General features: G+C 46.1%; 1 protein-coding gene across 1 annotated transcript; it reads right to left on the reverse strand.

Moving 5' to 3' along the window:
• Positions 1 to 1,230: 1,230 nt before the first annotated feature.
• On the reverse strand, positions 1,231 to 16,973 carry ptbp2b (polypyrimidine tract binding protein 2b). Its single transcript, XM_084447314.1, has 14 exons — positions 16,891 to 16,973; positions 15,722 to 15,743; positions 15,427 to 15,478; positions 14,461 to 14,777; positions 13,973 to 14,134; positions 13,545 to 13,655; positions 13,157 to 13,355; positions 12,421 to 12,498; positions 11,389 to 11,504; positions 8,414 to 8,447; positions 7,693 to 7,785; positions 5,942 to 6,158; positions 2,759 to 2,836; positions 1,231 to 2,568 (listed from the first exon to the last, which is right to left on the reverse strand). The coding sequence occupies exons 1-14, from the start codon at positions 16,896 to 16,898 to the stop codon at positions 2,439 to 2,441; spliced, it is 1,617 nt and encodes a 538-aa protein (XP_084303440.1). The 5' UTR covers positions 16,899 to 16,973; the 3' UTR covers positions 1,231 to 2,438.
• Positions 16,974 to 17,855: the final 882 nt, after the last annotated feature.

Genomic DNA, 17,855 nt, shown 5'->3' on the forward strand with positions numbered 1-17,855 from the left:
ACCTAGTTTGCGGAAGTTTACACACGTATGTGCTGCGACTAAATAGTTCTATGCTAAATATTTAAAAAATCCTTTCCAGATGAACTAGAATCTTACTTTATGGCGAATTATATGTCAGAACGCCAACTAACACCTAGGTGAGTTTCTTGTCTTTGAAATCGAGTTTATGTTTTTGAATGATTTTTCAAGATGCCCATCCACATCCATTGTATGACCAAAACGGTGGTAGAGCAAATATCAGACTTTATGAAAAGTGCTAGTTTTGTCAACGTTTTGATCTGGACCATTGTATATGATCATAAGTAACCTTAAAACAGGGCTAAACATGCATGTTTCCTTTACTACTCCTTTAAATTACTTCTGTGCTTGTCTGACACAATGGAACAAATTGGCTGCGCATAAAATGCAAACCCACCCATCTGACACCCGACAGACTCAAGCAAACACTGAAGTAATTGAAAGGATTTCAAGTAGTATTTGGACCCAGGTCTGCAACCGATATCACGTGGCTCGTTGTGACAACATATGGGAGCCCCTTCAGTGGAATTCTAGCTCTACTTCAGCTCCCAGCGGAGGTAGCTTCAGAATGTCTTTGACACACACACCATTATCAAGGAAAGTGCCAGTAGTGTTCATATTCCAAAAACACTGTTCCCTTTGAATCCAACAGAAATCTGTAACCATAGCCTCACTCACACCAGGCAGAGTTGGTGTGGATACGGCTGGAGAGGTAGAGATAACAGGTGTGAATATAGAGATTATAGCGATAACAGGTGTGAATATAGAGATTACAGTGACAGTTGGGAGTTGGTGAAATTAGAGTAGTGAGCAGGGTGGGAAATTCAAATTCTGTCGGTTGAGATTTTCTGAATAGAAATAATGAACGACGTTTTGGCCAAAAGTGTCCAATTTACCCTGCTTTATTACCAAACGATGCAACTAAAAAAAACAATTATTGATGAATCGAAAAACTCAAAAGGGTTTTCCCACCCTGACAGAGCTGGAGAACAGCGAGAGGACGGAGGTGTAGAAGAGTGAAGGAGAAAGAAAAGAAGCCAGCGACAGAGCAGAGAGACAGAGGTGAGCAGAGTAGAAGAGGAGTTTATTGAGAGCATGCTACTACAGAGGCCAGAGCCGAGAGAGGTACCGTACGGTACGTACACACACACACACATTCACACACACACAAGACAGGAACCACCACACCCCGCCAGGGACGCTGGGTAGAAAAGCAAGTTTTTAATCGTGCCTTCTCCAAACTAGACTGATTAGTATTACAATTGAGATGTAGAAACTCAACCCATGTAGAAAATATACAGAACTTTCCCCACTGTCCCATCTTTTTGTTTTTGTTTCAAATGCAGCTTCAACTGAAAAGATAATAATTTCTTTTTTTAAACCAAAAACAGCACTGAAGATTGTTCAACTCAGGGGTAAAACATTCCAGAGGGGTTTCAATTGGGTTCAGACTTTTCCCCTCTCTTCAAACACATCAACATCCCTTAACAGAAAAATATGAAAAAGTGTTAAAACTCAGAACTGTAAAGTAAGACTAAAGGCACATCAACTTTGGTCCCAACAGGAATCTGTCCTCGTGTACAATCACACTTCACTAAAACCACGACCACACACGCGTATCCTTCCATCGTTCATGTATGATGCATGCAACAGCAACAAGTCTCACGGTAACCATGACAACCCCATCGGAACATGCTCGACGACATCAACTTCCTGGTTTGGTCAGACTAGGGATGACCAATAGGGGGTGGGAGGGGGTGACTTGTCTATACAGGGCTAAACCACTGTGGAGGGGAGGAAACTTCAGAGGGAGAGGTGCCCCAGCAGAAGCAGTGTATATAATGTGTGTGTGTGTGCGCGTGTGTGTGTGTCAGTTTGTTAGGGTCCTCCACTACACACAAAGAAGCTTCAAACCAAACTCATCTAATCTATACTTCAGCAGGGGGGAACATGGACTGCTGTAGAAAAAGGGAACAAAAGATCCACAAAAATAAACAACAATAACCAAACAATGTGCCTAAATCTCTTTCACTCAGTAGAAACGTAAGGACGCGATAAAGATAAGGATGATCATATTTTAGCTGAGTAAGGCACATTTTTGCTGATTCATTCTAATACAAAGAGGAGTTCGCTTCCTCCTGGTGATCAAGAGGGCGGGGCTTGTCTAAAACACACAGGGACAGAGGCGGAGTCTTGGAAACAGGGGGCGGCCCTACGATGATAAAGAACTGCTAGATCCCTCCTTCCTATTCTAACCGGGGCTTTAATCATTAGAATAATAATAATAAAATAATCAACACTATCTAAAAGGAATGACTGGATCACATGGCTTCCCTAGCAGAAGTGAGTCTCCGTGGTGAGGTGGGGGCAGCTGGGGGCGGGGCTAGGGGCGGAGTCAGGGGGCAGCTCCTCCTCCTCTTCTAGATGGTGGACTTGGAGAAGGACACCTTGAGGTGGTGGTTGGCTCCCATGTCGTAGTTATGGAGGTCGATCAAAATCTGGATGGCCTCCTCCACTGTGGTCATCTGGAGCAGCGCCATCTTGTGGTCTCTAATCACAGGAGGGGGGATTATAACTAACCGAATAACACTGAGTTGTGTGTGTATATGTAGTCCAAGTGTTCTGTGAACTTGCCGAGCGATCTGTCATGTCGCTGAGCTATCGGTCAGCTGGTGCATGACCTGTGAGGCTTGTGTTTTTCTATTATAAGTGATCTTTTAAGTTGGTGCGTTGTACTTACTGGAAAAACTTGAAGGCTTTGACTGCGCCTCCGGCGTTGGAAAAGAGCAGTGTGATGTCATCTTCAGTCACGTCCTCCCTGAAGAGGCGGGACAACAGTTAACACCATAATAACACTAGTAAATACTAATCAGGAGATAATCAGGCCAAACCCTACTGATACACAAGATACACAGCTTCAACCCACCCAGAGACCATATTCCATCGTCCACTGCCCTCTCTTGGGTCTCAGTTTATGAGCTTGTAGATAATTTCAATTCTAAATTACAAATATTATTGATGCCATTGCGCCCACTAAGGTGAAGGTGGTCTCTGGTAAGAAACGATCTCCATGGAGAAATGCCACGCTGGTCAGAATAGAAAAACGAGTGTTGAAAAGCTGAACGCAGGTGGCGAAAAACATATGTCCATGTTCATTATGACATCTAGAAAGAGAGACTTTGCATTTATAATTTATGAGCTGAGAAATGCACAGCAGTCCTTCTTTTCTGACATCACCAAAAACAATAATAATGCATGTGCTTTGTTTGCCACTGTCGATAGGCTAACAAACCCCCCTGTGTCAGTAGCCTCTGAACTTCTATCCACCAGGGCCTGCAAAGAATTTGCCTCATTCTTCACTGTCAAAATTAAGAAAATTAGAAAAGCAGTCAGTGCCTCCATATCAGGTACAGAATATGTGTTGTCCCGGTGTCCACTTAAAATCAATACCATGAAACTTTTATCGAATCAACCATAAAACCCTGGAGGACATTATACAATATCTGAAATCCTCCTCCTGTTGCCTTGATATTCTGCCTACAGGCTTTTTCAAAAATGTATCTAACTGCATGGCCTCTGATTCACTACAAATTGTAAACACATCTCTTCTTTGAGGTGTGTTCCCACAAACCCTGAAAACTGCTGTCGTCAAGCCACTCTTAAAAAGAATAATCTAGACACCTCCAATATGAACAATTATAGGTCCATATCAAACCTCCCTTATCAAACCCTCCTTTTTCAACAGCTGAACAACTTCCTGTCACTAAATAATTGTTTTGATATCTTCCAGTCAAGATTTCCACCACACCATAGCTCCGAGACTGCTCTTGATAAGGTCTTCAATGACATCCATTTAAACACAATGGTAGAATTTCAGTCGTAGTATTACTGGATCTCAGCGCTGCACTCGACAGTTGACTACAACATATTACAAGGCACACTGGAAAACTGTCTGGTGTCTATAGGCAATTACAAATCTGAGTGGACAAAAATGACCTGTGGAGTACCCCAAGGTTCCATTCTGGGGCCTCTTCATTTACATGCTCCCACTAGCTCAAATTATGGAAAACAAAAAAATATGTTACCATAGCTACGCAGATGACACAAATTGATATCACCAGGGGACTATAATCCCATACAAGCGCTAAGCAAGTGCATTGAACAAATCAATGATTGGATGTGCCAGAACTTTCTTCAACTAAACAAAAATAAAACTGAAGTAATTGTCTTTGGAGCCAAAGAAGAACGATTAAAAGTCAACGCTCAGCTCCAATCAGTAATGCTAAAAACCACAAACGAAGCCAGAAATCTTGGTGTAGTCATGGACTCAGACCTGAATTTCAATTGTCACATTAAGACAATTACAAAACTGGCCTACTGTCACCTTTAGAACATATCAAGGATTAAATGATGTCTCAGCAGGATCTGGAAAAACTTGTCCATGCGTTCATCTTCAGTAGGCTCATACATTGTAACGGTGTGTTTACAGGTCTCTCTAAAAAAAAGATCAGACAGCTGCAGCTAATTCAGAACACTGCTGCTCGAGTCCTCACTAAGACTAAAAAAGTGGATCATATCACTCCAGTTCTGGCTTCCTGCCTGTCAAAGAATTTACTGTAAAATACTGCTGTTGGTTTAAAAAGCACTGAATGGTTTAGGGCCAAAATATATTTCTGATCTGCTGCTATGTTATCAGGTCGTCTGGCACAGGCCTGTTTCTGTCCCCAGAGTGAACAAACAATGGAGAGGCAGCGTTCGGTTTTTATGCTCCACATATCTGGAAAAAAACGTCCAGAAAATTGCAGGTCTAATGAAAGTTATTTTAAATCAAGACTATTATTAATTCAAATTCATTCATACACTAAGTTTTATTCCTGTATTTTATTTTTCCTGCATTTTGTTGTGAATGCAGGAAATGTCCTTTTTCCCATTTCGTTTTATATGGCCTTTTATGCGTTTCTTGCACTTTGTCTTGATGCTTTTAATGTCTCATGTAAAGCACTTTGAATTGCCTTGTTGCTGAAATGTGCTATACAAATAAACTTGCCTTGCCTTCCATTATCCTCCCCATTATAAAATGTCACCACAGCCCAACAAGGCCTCAACTCCTCGACGCAAACTTTATTTATAGAGCACATTTAAAAACGACTGTGGTCGACCAAAGTGCTGTACAGGTAGGTGAAATAAATTACAACAATACTACTACAAAACACAACAATACCCACAAAGACAATACACGCACTTGCCTGGGAGTCATGCTCAACTAGAATTGAAGGCCAGGGAGAAAAAGTGGGTCTTCAATAAGATTTAAAAACCTCTAGGGTCTATGTGGAAGGGCAAGCTGTTCCAGAGCCAAGGGGAAGCCGTCGCAAAGGCTCGGTCACCTCTGGACTTTAGCCTAGTCTTGGGCATGTCCAGTAGCAACTGGTCAGCCGACCTTAAGCCCTGACCCCCAACCAACCCTGTCAGGGTTTTTCCTGCATAGAGGAACTTTTGGCGACCCCCAAAGAGATTTTAGCCAGAGCCAAAGGAAAATCACCAGTGCCAAAATGCTAAAAATTGAGAATAAAAACAGCAATTCAAATCCTCTCCGAATGTGCTTGATAGCTTGTTTCAAGTGCAGCCCATCCCTCTTTCTTGCATTGTCCATGGTTTGGACCACTAGTAATCGAGATAATGAATAGACAGGTTATCAGTATCTTCAACATCTTGTCTTCATATCCTTTTTGTGACATGTCGGAAGATTTCCATTTTTGTGAAAAGTGACCCCAGTCAGAGCGTCAGCAAAGAATATAGGCCTATATATGCTGGTAGGCTACTCGGCATGAAACGAAGGTTTCCCCCCCCAAAAATGAATGCGTGCGCATCACCCCCCAAAGACCCATCCTGAGCCAGGAAAAACCCTGCCCGTCCCCAGACTTACGGGATGTTGGAGAGGTGGAGGGTGGCGGAGGGGGGGAAGATGTTCTGGAAGTTCTTGGAGCCGGGCTTCTTGAAGCGGTGTAGGGGGGAGTTGCTGAAGTCCTTGGTCAGGCCCTGGTCATCCAGCCCCTCACGGGGCAGCGCCACTGTCTGGTGCTTCGACAGCGTGACCCGGATGATCTTACCGTACATCTTCTGCCCGTTCAGGTGGCTCATCGCTGGGGTGAGGGGAGGTTAGGACACATTATGATGGTAGATGATCATGGTCTACTGTAGCCTTTGTCATGACGGACCCACCAGCAGTTTGTGAGTCAAACACCCTCTACTAGAACAACTGATCCTTTACTGAATATAAATATGGATGATCCTAGGAAAAAACAGAGACCACCGAGGGCTCGAAATTTCCCAAAATGTAATCTGTGCAACCTCAAAATATAATTGGGAGCATTAAGTGCGAGTGCAAATAAGTGTTCTGGTGCTTTTATTTCCCCCATCCCTTCTCTGTATATTCGCAGTCACCATTTTAACCAATCAAACGTGAGCTTGACGTTCTTACCTTTAATGCTGATTTTAGATTGGTCAATACCGGCCTTCAATCACTCCCTTTTGTGGCACTCCACTGTCACGTGACAGAGCTCTAACGTAACACGTTAACTAATGTTACAAAATGTTACAAAATGTTAAGCACCTATTGTATTTTAGATTGCTATTCTTACACTTTGCCTTCAGCACTAGATTATGCTCTTAGTCACTTGTTTTAGAAAGGAGATGCACATTGGCTTTTCCTACGTTAAATGCAATTATTGTCACTTTGGATAAAAGCATCTGCCAAATGACTAATGTAATGTTTTGCTAACAGATGGTCCTCTTCACAGTAAAAATAACATATAGGTTTGCTGGCTATCAATTAAAACAAGCTTGCCGGCTGTCATTCCAGTGAGTTTGTAAAGTTAACTTGCAAAGTTAGCTAGGCTACAATTTAGATACAATTTGTTTTTATACATTTATTACCAAGGTGATTGTAGAAATGAAAAGCAATATAGTCGGACATCAGATCTGCATTAAACCCCAACACAGTTGAAGGTCCGATTCAAATCAGTGTAGAGGGTCATAGAGGGTCGTCCTCTGGAGGCGGGGCCTCGTCCCAGTGAATAGATGGATGAAAGAGGGACAGAGAGCCAAAAGACCCTTTTAAATCCTGGCCAGAGGATATTTTGTAAAGCCAAATTGGAGGCCTACCATGCATTTTTAAGCTTACTTTCATTGTTTTATGTTACTTGTCAGACGTACTGTTATATTGTCATTTTTAATAAAATAAAAAAATCTTTTACATGTTTTGTTGGTGCTCCTAACATTTTGGAGGGCGCTCCTAGATTTTTGCTGGTGCTCCTAGCTTTTTGAAGTTGGAAGCACCAGTGCTAATCCTCCCGCCTAAGCACTTATTATTATTATATTATATTGCACTGTACTTTAGATTGCTATTCTTGCACTTAGCCTTCAGCACTAGATTATGCTCTTACTCACTTGTTTTAGAGAGAAGATGCACTTGTGAGTTCTGGCAAGTAGTAGTACATTGGCTCTTCCTACGTTAAATGCAATTATTGTTAGTCGCTTTGGATAAAAGTGTCTGCTAAATGACTGTAATGTAATGTAATGCTACCAAGTAAAAATGTAAATGTTGTGCCCTGTGTTTACGATAGGCAGGGCCACAGTCAGGAGGCTCAACAATAAGCCAGAGAGGACGCCACTCACCAAGCTGGGCCTGATTCCCGTCAGCCAACTGGATGAGAGCGCTGTCCTTCTTGTTGTAGAGAATCTTCACGCGCTGCACGTCACCGTACACCCCTTAGACATTACGACAGACCGCAGCGGGGAGGGAGAGAGGAGCGTCGAGGAGGAGCAGAGGAGGACGACAGGACAGATGGAGGACAGGAGAGAAGGAGGAAGAGGCAGAGCACAGGAGAGGAGAGGAGAGATGGAGGAGTGAACGGTAATAGGACAAAGTTAGTGCTTCAGAGACAGGAGTTTAAAATGAGACGTGAAAAAGATGGAGTAATCATCCATATGATCTTTAACCAATCACTGAAGGGCCTTAGAATAGTCTAAATACAGAGAGAGAACAGAGGGGGAGAGAATATGTAGATAAAAACCCTCCAGAAAGACTTGGTGAAATGGAAGAAAAATAAAACCAAAGTCTACATGCCAAATAATCAAGCATGCATTAATATAATCTGTGTGACGAGAGAGAGACTGGCGCCTCCAGGGCCCAAATTAATAAATTAACAGTACGACAATAAACCAATATATACATAGCCATAACTAAAATGTGATTTGACTGTGCTAAAAAATGTAGACACTAACATTAACTCAAATGAGAGATGGAGAACAAAAACAAACAAAATAACATGAAGGCAAAAAAACAAAAACAAAGAATAAAGAAACCAAAGAAGGTAGAGTGCTAACGATCACATACCGAACAGGGTAAAGAGACTTTGAGGCGTTATCATCTTTAGAGGGAGAGAGGAGCAAGCAGCGTGAGACAGGTAGAGAGGTAGAAGAGTCGGAGGTAGAGAGCGGAGATGGACAGATCAGATCATCCATAACGAAGGAGGGTGGTTTCCCGTTGAATGGTGAGGTGGTCATGGAGGCATGGGGGTCAAGGGGGTCAAGGCAGTTATAAAAGGGCAGGTTGGTCCGAGGAGGAACATTTAGGTTCAGGCGTAAAGCGTGAACGAGTGGAGGGGGGGGGGGGGGGGGGGGGAGAGAGGGAGGAGGAGAGGAGAGGAGGGGGAGCAACATAGGACACAGACGCACACACGAACAAGGGAAGGTTGGAGGGGAGGAATGGAGGAAAGGAAAGGAAGGGGGAGGAGAGGGGGGGGGGGATGCGGAGTAAATAAAACAACAAAAGAGTGGGGGATGGGAGGGAAGGGGGAGGGGAGGGGGGACAAAAATAAAAATACAGGTCAGTACATTGGAAATGCAGGAGTTTGGTCAGAGAATGGCTGGATTTGGTCGGCTGTTGTGTTTCGTTTTCTCCCAAACAACACAAGGAAATCATAGAGCCCAATGTCATCACCCGAGACCAAGGGTAAGCAGAGAACACACACACACACACACACACGTCACGTTATGAGCACACCAGAGACTACCCTAGCCAGCGGCCAGGGATGGTGGTGGGGGGAAGGCATGCAGTAGACTCTCCCAGGTTAGTCAAGGGGACCCTGCTTAGGTTCTCCACAAAGGCAACCATCTTACCCCCCACCCCCACCCCCCCCCTCAGGAACCCATGATGTGTCCTGACTGGACAGGTGGATGAGAGTAGCTCTTCCCCCATCCGGTCAGGCGAGACCAGAGGTCGCCCGGGGGAGGAGGGGAGGATGGCGCCGTTTGGACATGGCCCCCGGGGTCGGGCAGCAGAGATGAGATGCGCGGGGGAGGGGCGGGGGAGGGGGGGGGGGTGGGTTATCGGGGTTACAGCGGGCGGCCGGCTGGCCTCCGGCGCCTCGGAGGAAGCAGGGGGTGGAGGAGGAGGAGGAGGGGGCATGCGGGCAGGTAAGAGACATGAAAACCACCGTGTAGAGTTATGGCAGAACAGAGTCTATCATGTTCAGCTCCTCCCCAGCCCTGTGTAGGACTGGGAGGAGACATGATGGCAGAGGATATTACTGCTAGAGACTGGAGATACAGATACAGATATAGCAGATATAGATATAGCAGATTTAGATATAGCATAGACATAGCAGATTTAGATATAGCAGATTTAGATATAGCATAGACATAGCAGATTTAGATATAGCAAATTTAGATATAGCATAGACATAGCAGATTTAGATATAGCAGATTTAGATATAGCATAGATATAGAAGATATAGATATAGATGTAGCATAGCTATAGCAGATTTAGAAATAGAAAACAGATAGTGAGTCAGTGAGAAGATAGCAGTGTGAAGGACTGAGGGTGGAGCCCCGCCCCAAAACAGTTCACAGATCCAACATTACACAGAATAGAGAAAGGCGTTGGGAGGGAGGGGTGAGAGCGAGAGAAAAAGACCCAGAATTAAAGGACTATCGCTCAGCGGGAGAGAGAGAGAGCAGGAGAAAGAGAAAGAATGGAGAAGGGAGGGAGAGAGAGAGAGAAAAAAAGAGAGAGTTTAGGAGACAGCCATCATCATCATCAGAACAGAATGCACAGCAGTGAGGATGGCGGAGGAGAGAGCGCCTTGCTACCAGCTTAGACAGGTCCTGGAGAGTTACTGCAGATCAGGTGACTTGGGCTACAGAAATGGGCCACTTTCATCCTTCCTTCCTTGGAGAAATCACTGATCTGACAATGACTGGATTGGTGTCGGCTGTGTAGGGAAGCACTTTTTCACCTACTAATGATGTGAGATCAGACATTACTGGGAAGTTCAAACTAGACGACAGATCATCTGTGCGTCTGTGTACTGGGGAATTTAAAAACCTGCTCAGACTCACTCAATATTCAGATGCAACTGACGACTCTAGAAGCCAAATATATTCCTCCCACAGCACCAGCTGGGTGAGAGGAGGACTCCCAGGACCCGGGCAGAGAGGCCAGAGAAAGGTTTGGAACTGGGTAGGAGGACTCCCAGGACCCGGGCAGAGGCCAGAGAAGGGTTTGGAACTGGGCCGCATCGATTGCACTTTTCTTGGTCGATTCCCGATTTTTTTTTAGACTCTGAACTGCCAATTCTGATTTGGGCCGATTCTGATTTCTAAGAACTATAATTGACAGCGTAAACATATCACAAACATGTCACTTTTCTTAAATGGAAAACTGAAATTGATTTGTATGTTCATAATAAAACATTGACTATTAAATAACTTACTTTTTCTCCAAAACTACGACGCAAGTGATGTGAGCTGCCTCTCCTGATCCTCTCACTGTCGACTGTCGACTGCAGCACGCGGGGGGGTACTGTACGCCCCCCTCAATATTTACAACATGTGCATTTGTCTCCCACAATAAAAACATGAAAGACGCAGAAGACCCATTTAGAAAAAACTCAAAAGCCTAAAAAAAGGTAGTAGTACAAGTAGTACTACTACTTTTACTAGTAGTAGTACATTTCTAATACTGAATCGGATCGGCCGGTCAGCGATCTTGACCGATCAGCTGAAAAACCGTCTGGTTCCAGTCACCTCCCGATCGCTGGGTGCACCCCTAGTTCAGAACGGGGCCGATCCCTAACACATCCACAACTAGTCTGACTGGCTCTACTGAAACAACAACACTACGATGGAGCCAGGAGAGACAGATCCACGGTCAGGAGTCCACCTGGGGAGAGGAGAGGAGGAGAGAGGAGGAGGAGGAGGAGGAAGGGAGAGTCCCAGGGAGGGAGGGGAGGGACCGTCCGAGGAGGAGGGGGGAGAGAGGGAGGATGAGGAGGAGAGAGAGTTCCGGGGGCAGGGGGCGATACTGACCTCATCGTTGAGGTTGCTGGCGAGGAGGACTCCGCTGACTCCGGAGTGCCCGGAGAGCGCCACCCTGCCGGCGGCCGCCGCTGCCGCCGCCGCGGCGCTCAGGGGACTCATGGCTCCTGGGGAAGGGGCCACACATGGGAGGGGGAGGGGTTAAACCAGGAAGGGGGAGGGGCTTGGTTACATGCCCTAAAGTTCAGTGCATGCCATGCCCAAAATCACTCTCTATTGTCCCGCACACACACTCCTGCTCTCTCTCTCTGTCACGGAGGCAGACACACACTGGGCATCACCCAAGTTCTTGCTCACAGTGCACGCACACACACACACTCACACACACACAACCCAGACCCATTCACACCAAGTGCTAATTAGCTCTACTGCTTGACTTTCCTTCTTGCATTTACATCCAATTATCATTACTCTCACATTAAACAAATCTTAACATGCCTCGTTAACCACTCTTATATTCTTGTCTTCAGCTGTTGCTAGGGAACTGTAACCATGGGATGCTAGTATTACTTACAGCAATCCCTAACTGTCCAGCTATCCCTTCTCCTGCCCACATGCAGGTTTAGTGCCTCGTGGCTGCTGAGCATTGTGGGTGCTACAAATTTGCTGTGGATGAGGTGAGTGACCCCCCCAACAGCACTTTGAGCGTTTGGAAAGGCGCTATATAAATATAATTGTATGGTTATTATTCCGTGCTGGCTGACCCCCCCGTCCTACCTAGACCAGGGTGAACCTCGATCTACCTGCCCACTTCACACTGACACTCACACACACAGCACAGGTCAATTAAGAGTGAGAGACAGAGAGAGAGAGAGAGAGAGAGAGAGAGAGAGAGAGAGAGAGTGTGTGTGTGTGAGAGAGAAAGTGTGTGTGTGTGTGTGTGTGTGTGTGTGTGTGTGTGAGAGTGAGTGAGTGAGAGAGAGAAAGAGAGAGAGAGAGTGTGTGTGTGTGAGAGAGAGAGAGTGAGTGAGTGAGAGTGAGAGAGAGTGTGAGAGAGAGAGAGGTAATGGAAACCATATGTACCTCCGCCCTGCTGGAGGGAGAGAGCAGAGCCGTACCCTCCACCACTAGCGTAGGAGGCCATCATCCCCGAGGGCGTGCCTAGGGAGAGCGGGTACAGGGGGGGAGAGGCAGGGTCACAACGGGCAGAGGAGGACACTTCAGCTGCGTCACACACGTGGCCACAGCCCAGACACGTCACATTGCAGCGACGCGCGCGGAAGTCACTTCCATAACGAAACCTGGCTGCTAGTTACAGCTGGAATGTGAAGTGTGACGTGTGACGTTTCCCTCTTTATGCGTTCCTTGGGCCGGGCCACACTAGAGGCTGGACACGGGGGGGGGTAAACACACGCACGCAGAGATTCAAAAAATGTATAGAAATCACAAGATGGCGGTCATCGAGGCTTGTGTTGATGGTTACAAGGCCATCGGTCAGAGACTACAGCATGAGCTCTACGTGTCCATTCTGCTCTTGTTTTGATGTTGAAGAGGGGTGACAGACCAGGTCCTCCTAGCGTCCCGCGGGTCGGTGTGTTACACAGAATAGAGTCCTGACTGGGCCGGTGTCACGCTGAAAACAGTCCCGACTCTGCCTCCACAGAGAGAGAGAGAGAGAGGGGGGGGGGGAGACAGAGAGAGGGGGGGGGGGAAGGGAGAGAGAGAGAGAGAGGGGGAGAGGGAGAGAGAGAGAGGGGGAGAGAGAGAGGGAGAGAGAAAGAAAGAGAGGAGGAGAAAGAGGGGAGAGGGAGGATCTTACCGAGCAGGGAGGAGGTGTCTTTGTTCATTGCGGCAGCGACCGCGGCGTCAACCGGAGGTTGTCCGTCCCCCGCTGGCAGCTCTGGACGGGTGTAGTCGCGGCTCTTGTCGTTGTTGTACTTGACGTTCAGGTTGACCAGCTTGGAGAAGTCGATACGCAGGGTGCAGCAGGAGTTGTAGATGTTCTGACCGTCCAAGGACTGGAGAGAGAGAGAGGATGGAGGAGAGAAGAGGAGAGGGAGAAAGAGAGAGAGAGAGAGAGAGAGAGACGGGGGAGGAGAGAAGAGGACAGGGAGTGAGCACATCACGGTTTTGTAGAGCCATGTGCGTCTGGACTCTCACCATAATCGTCTTTAATAAGCAGTCTCCTAACGGTCTAGCTGCCTCACCAGTTTGGCCTGCTGGGCGTTGACCGGCTCGCTGAACTGCAGCAAAGCCTGGAACTGGTTGTTCTTGGTGAAGGTGATGATCTTCATGACCGTCCCGAACTTGGAGAAGATCTGCAGAAGAACGGAGGGACGCTTGGTTAGTTTTGAGGACTGGAATGATTTTGATTGATGGATGACTGATAACCACTGCTGTCCGTAGGTCCAGGTCTACAGTACTTGAACAGAATATTCTATATATTTATCTTTCTACAAATGTACTGCAGGATGATGCTTGTCTTGTATCATTTATTTGGTGCAAGGCATACTTTGTACTTACTCGACATCACTGTAAATGATACCCATACCTCAGTTGATCTTTGAGTTTGAATAAAAGTGATAATAAGTATAAATGTATATTTGTGGACTGATGTGATGCGTGGTGGAGGTACCTGCTGCAGCACGTCCAGGGTGACGGGGTAGAACATGTTGTCTATGATGATCCTGAGGACAGGGCTGGGCGCCGGGGCCAGGCTGTCCAGGACCCCGGGGTCCGAGCTGGGGGAGCCCCCCTCCTGCACCGCCGACACTGCCTGCAGCACCGCCTGGGCCCGCTGGAGGGGGGGCGGGAGGGGGAGGGGTGCAGCGAGAAGAGACAGGATGATGGAGGTGGATGGGAAGTAGGAGAGAGAGGGGGAGAGACACAGGTAAGAAGGTAAAAGGGAACAAGTGAGGTTCCAAGTTCTGTTTTTCCAGGATAAGGGACTCTCCCAAATTGAGTGTTCTCTCAGGGTGTACCCCCCCCCACCACCCTGTTTCTTCCCAGGCGTAGGGGGTAGGGAGGGGGGTAGGGAGGTAGAGGGGGGGGGGTAGGGGGGTAGAGGGGGGGGTAGGGAGGTAGAGGGGGGGGTAGGGGGTAGGGAGGCCCGCCCAGTCTCACCTGGTTGAGGGCGCTGTCCGTCTTCAGCTCCTTGTGGTTGGAGAACTGGATGAACACGGGGGCGTTGCGCACCTGCGGCGTGACCGCCGTGTAGTAGTTCACCATGGTGACGGCCGCCTCCTCGGTCCCCAGCTCCAGGAAGGCCTGGTTCTTGCCCTTGAGCATCAGGATGTTGGTGACCTTGCCGAAGGGCAGGCCCAGGGCGATGACCTCGGTCTCCGACACCTCGCTGGGCAGCTTGCGGATGTGCAGCACGCGCGAGGGCGGGCTCTCCATCCGGTCCTCCACCCTCAGCTTCTTGCTGTCATTGCCGTTCGCTGCGACCACACCGGAACCGTTACAGTTTTTAAACACAAGTAGACATATACACCTAGAGATGTAACAGTATGAAAATTTCATATCACGATTATAGTGACCAAAATGATCCCGGTTATCAGTATCATTGCGGTATTATAAAATGTGCTGAAAATTCCCTAAAACTACTGATACACACACACTGAAATCATTTCACCAAGTTTTATATTGAAAGCCAACACACACAAAAATTGCAGCTTTATGCATGTTATGTTTGCATAAACATTAAAATAATGCATCTTGGAGACTGTTGCCAACTTTGGTTGATGCAGAATTGACTGTGTTTTTTTCAATGCACAGAAATCAAACACGGTTTTAATGATCATTTTATCATGATACATTTAATCAAATGTTATTGCAGTTTATCATTATACCGGTTATTGTTAAATGTTTGTTTAAATGACAGCTGGATATAGACTAGAGAAGAGGTCACTGTGAGTGTTGGTCTATGTGGGAGATGTGGAGAGTCTCAAAAAGCATCATCCGCTGTTGCTTTACATTTCGGTTTACCATTCATCTTGAAGCATCAAGTGAGAGTGCAGAAAGGATTGTGGTTTGTTATAGTTTAGGTTAAAGCCTTGATGTGCTGAGCTGGAGAGAGAGAGCACTTACCTGTGACAGAGTTGTCGCTGGTGCTATAGAGATTCATTTCATCTGACCCCCTCTGCAATACAAACACACAATACATTAGAACACACAGGCCTGCTTCACTGGTAGAGCTTATGGCTACACCACTTAGGTGATGGTTTCAACCCCCACTTGGGTCAGCCTTAATGATATGTGTGCGTTCACTGACTGAGTTGCTTTGGATAAAAGCTTCTGCTAAACAGCATATAACCCACATTCAGCTCAGCAGTAAATAGCTACAACTCATCACTGAATGTACCATTAATGCAACTCCACTTACCTTCACGCCAACTGCAACATCGCTGTGAAGGAGTAGATGGGAGCAGTGGTCAGTATATGTAACGTTAGCTACATTGAGTTTACGTAATCAACACAAAATGGTCACAATGTACACGAATAAAATAGCTAGCACATCGCCAGAGCCAATGTTAACATACACTCATACAAACTGCTGAAAACCATCAGCCAGTCTGTTTGCATACGGCCAATACATAATAGTAGCTAGTATTAACATTATATTAACGTGCGATTTGCTTTAATCACTGACTAACGTTAGTAGTAGCACTAAATATCTAACTATACATGCATCTTCATTTACCAATGGTTAGCTAGCACTAGCTAGCTTCCTCCCTACATGGCTGATGCTAGCCGGCGTGCTAACATTAGCTAGCTAGCTACACGATACAGTGCGCGATGAAACCCCACCAGACAAAGGAACGAACGCCACAACCGCACAGAGACATAACACAGGGCCACAACAGGGCCATAACACAGAGCCACAACAGAGCCGTTACAGGCGCGTAGGTTATGGTGCGTTCGTTTATAACTGGGAGGTGGCAAATTGCGACTTGCTACTAGGAATGATTAAATAAAACACCTCATGAACTCGCACTTCCTCGTCGCAAATTCGGATATGTTTCTCAGCCCCCAGTTGCTCGAATGCACAAGATATAACTAGGTAACTGTGATATAATGGTATATAGCTCGAATGCACACAGGTCGGAAGTAGGTATTTTGCCACTTGCGACTTGCCACCTCCGACCACAAACGAATGCACCATTACTGTGTGGCTAACCGCTCGAGCTAGCCAGCTAGCACGTATGCTAGCTAGCCATTAGCCCCCTCAATGCACAACAATATAGTGGTGCGCGCTGACCGTTTTGCTCAGCGGAGCTATCAATCAATCACCTTAAACTTTATTTTAGCCAAAAGACTAGGAAATAGGATGATCGTCACAATTCAATTCCATTCAAAAGCTGGCGGGACAGCAGGCTAGCTAGCGCTACAAGATGGGAGTCATCAGTGAGATAGCTAGCAAACGAGCCACCTTCAAACGTGGCCCACGCACCGCTAGCATAGCACTGAGCTATTGAGTAATCAATTTCACAACACAAATTAATCCTAGGCACATTAGACAAGGTTAATAGCCTTAAAACCATGAACACATACCCGTCCATTGCCAGATAGATTGCTTTTCACGTATCAATTTTCTTATTTAAACAACTGCACAGCTCCGACACAGACAGCTGAGCAAAATGGTCGCAGACGTTGTACTACGTTGAGTGTCGTGTGACGGAGACAAACGAACAAAGCCGAGCTTTCCATCTCACGTTGTGTTGCTGATGCTGTGTTGATGTAGTTTATGGACAATAAATTATATATTCCTTATGAGTAAAAGCTTGAAATTTATCAGATAAAAACTTTAACATTTTTCATGAATTTGACCTTTTCAATGGCAATCTGTTCTTGTCCACACAGTCAGCTATCTCATCATTGATTATTTTTTTATCAACCTATCACAGTATGTGTTATGAATCTAAAATGTCTCTGAAATGTAATAAGCATTCTCTATCCATTCTTAGTACAGTCCCAACCAGTGTCCATCACTATACCCAGCATTGGATATCACAAGCAATTGGCATTGACCTTGAGTCAATGTATATTGACTCAGAGGTATTGATTACTAGCGACATGAGCAGGCAGGGCTGGAGCTCCTTTTCACACACACACACACACACACACACACACACACACACACACACACACACACACACACACACACACACACACACACAAGACTTTATTTGATTCCACAAATTAAATTACAGCTATCAGGGAATCAAATATAATAGGGCAAGACAGTTCCAGAACACTCACTGATACAGATAGCACCTTCTTCTCCACACAGCAAGGCTGCCTATGACAGCTGAACTAGAGCAATATTTAACAAGCTGTTTAGCTTTGCTTTTTCCCATGCCAGCGATGTTCAGACCACTCCTGGCAAATAGGCTACTTGTGTAAATGACCTAGGCCTCCAAATATAAGTATGTTCTCTCATGTTCAGGGCTTGCTTGAAGGCCGACTTCAGCGTGGTGACAAGACACATGTATACACAGCACACACACACACACATT

This window comes from Borostomias antarcticus (assembly GCF_949987555.1).
Source record: "Borostomias antarcticus genome assembly, chromosome: 12".
NCBI lineage: Eukaryota > Metazoa > Chordata > Actinopteri > Stomiiformes > Stomiidae > Borostomias > Borostomias antarcticus.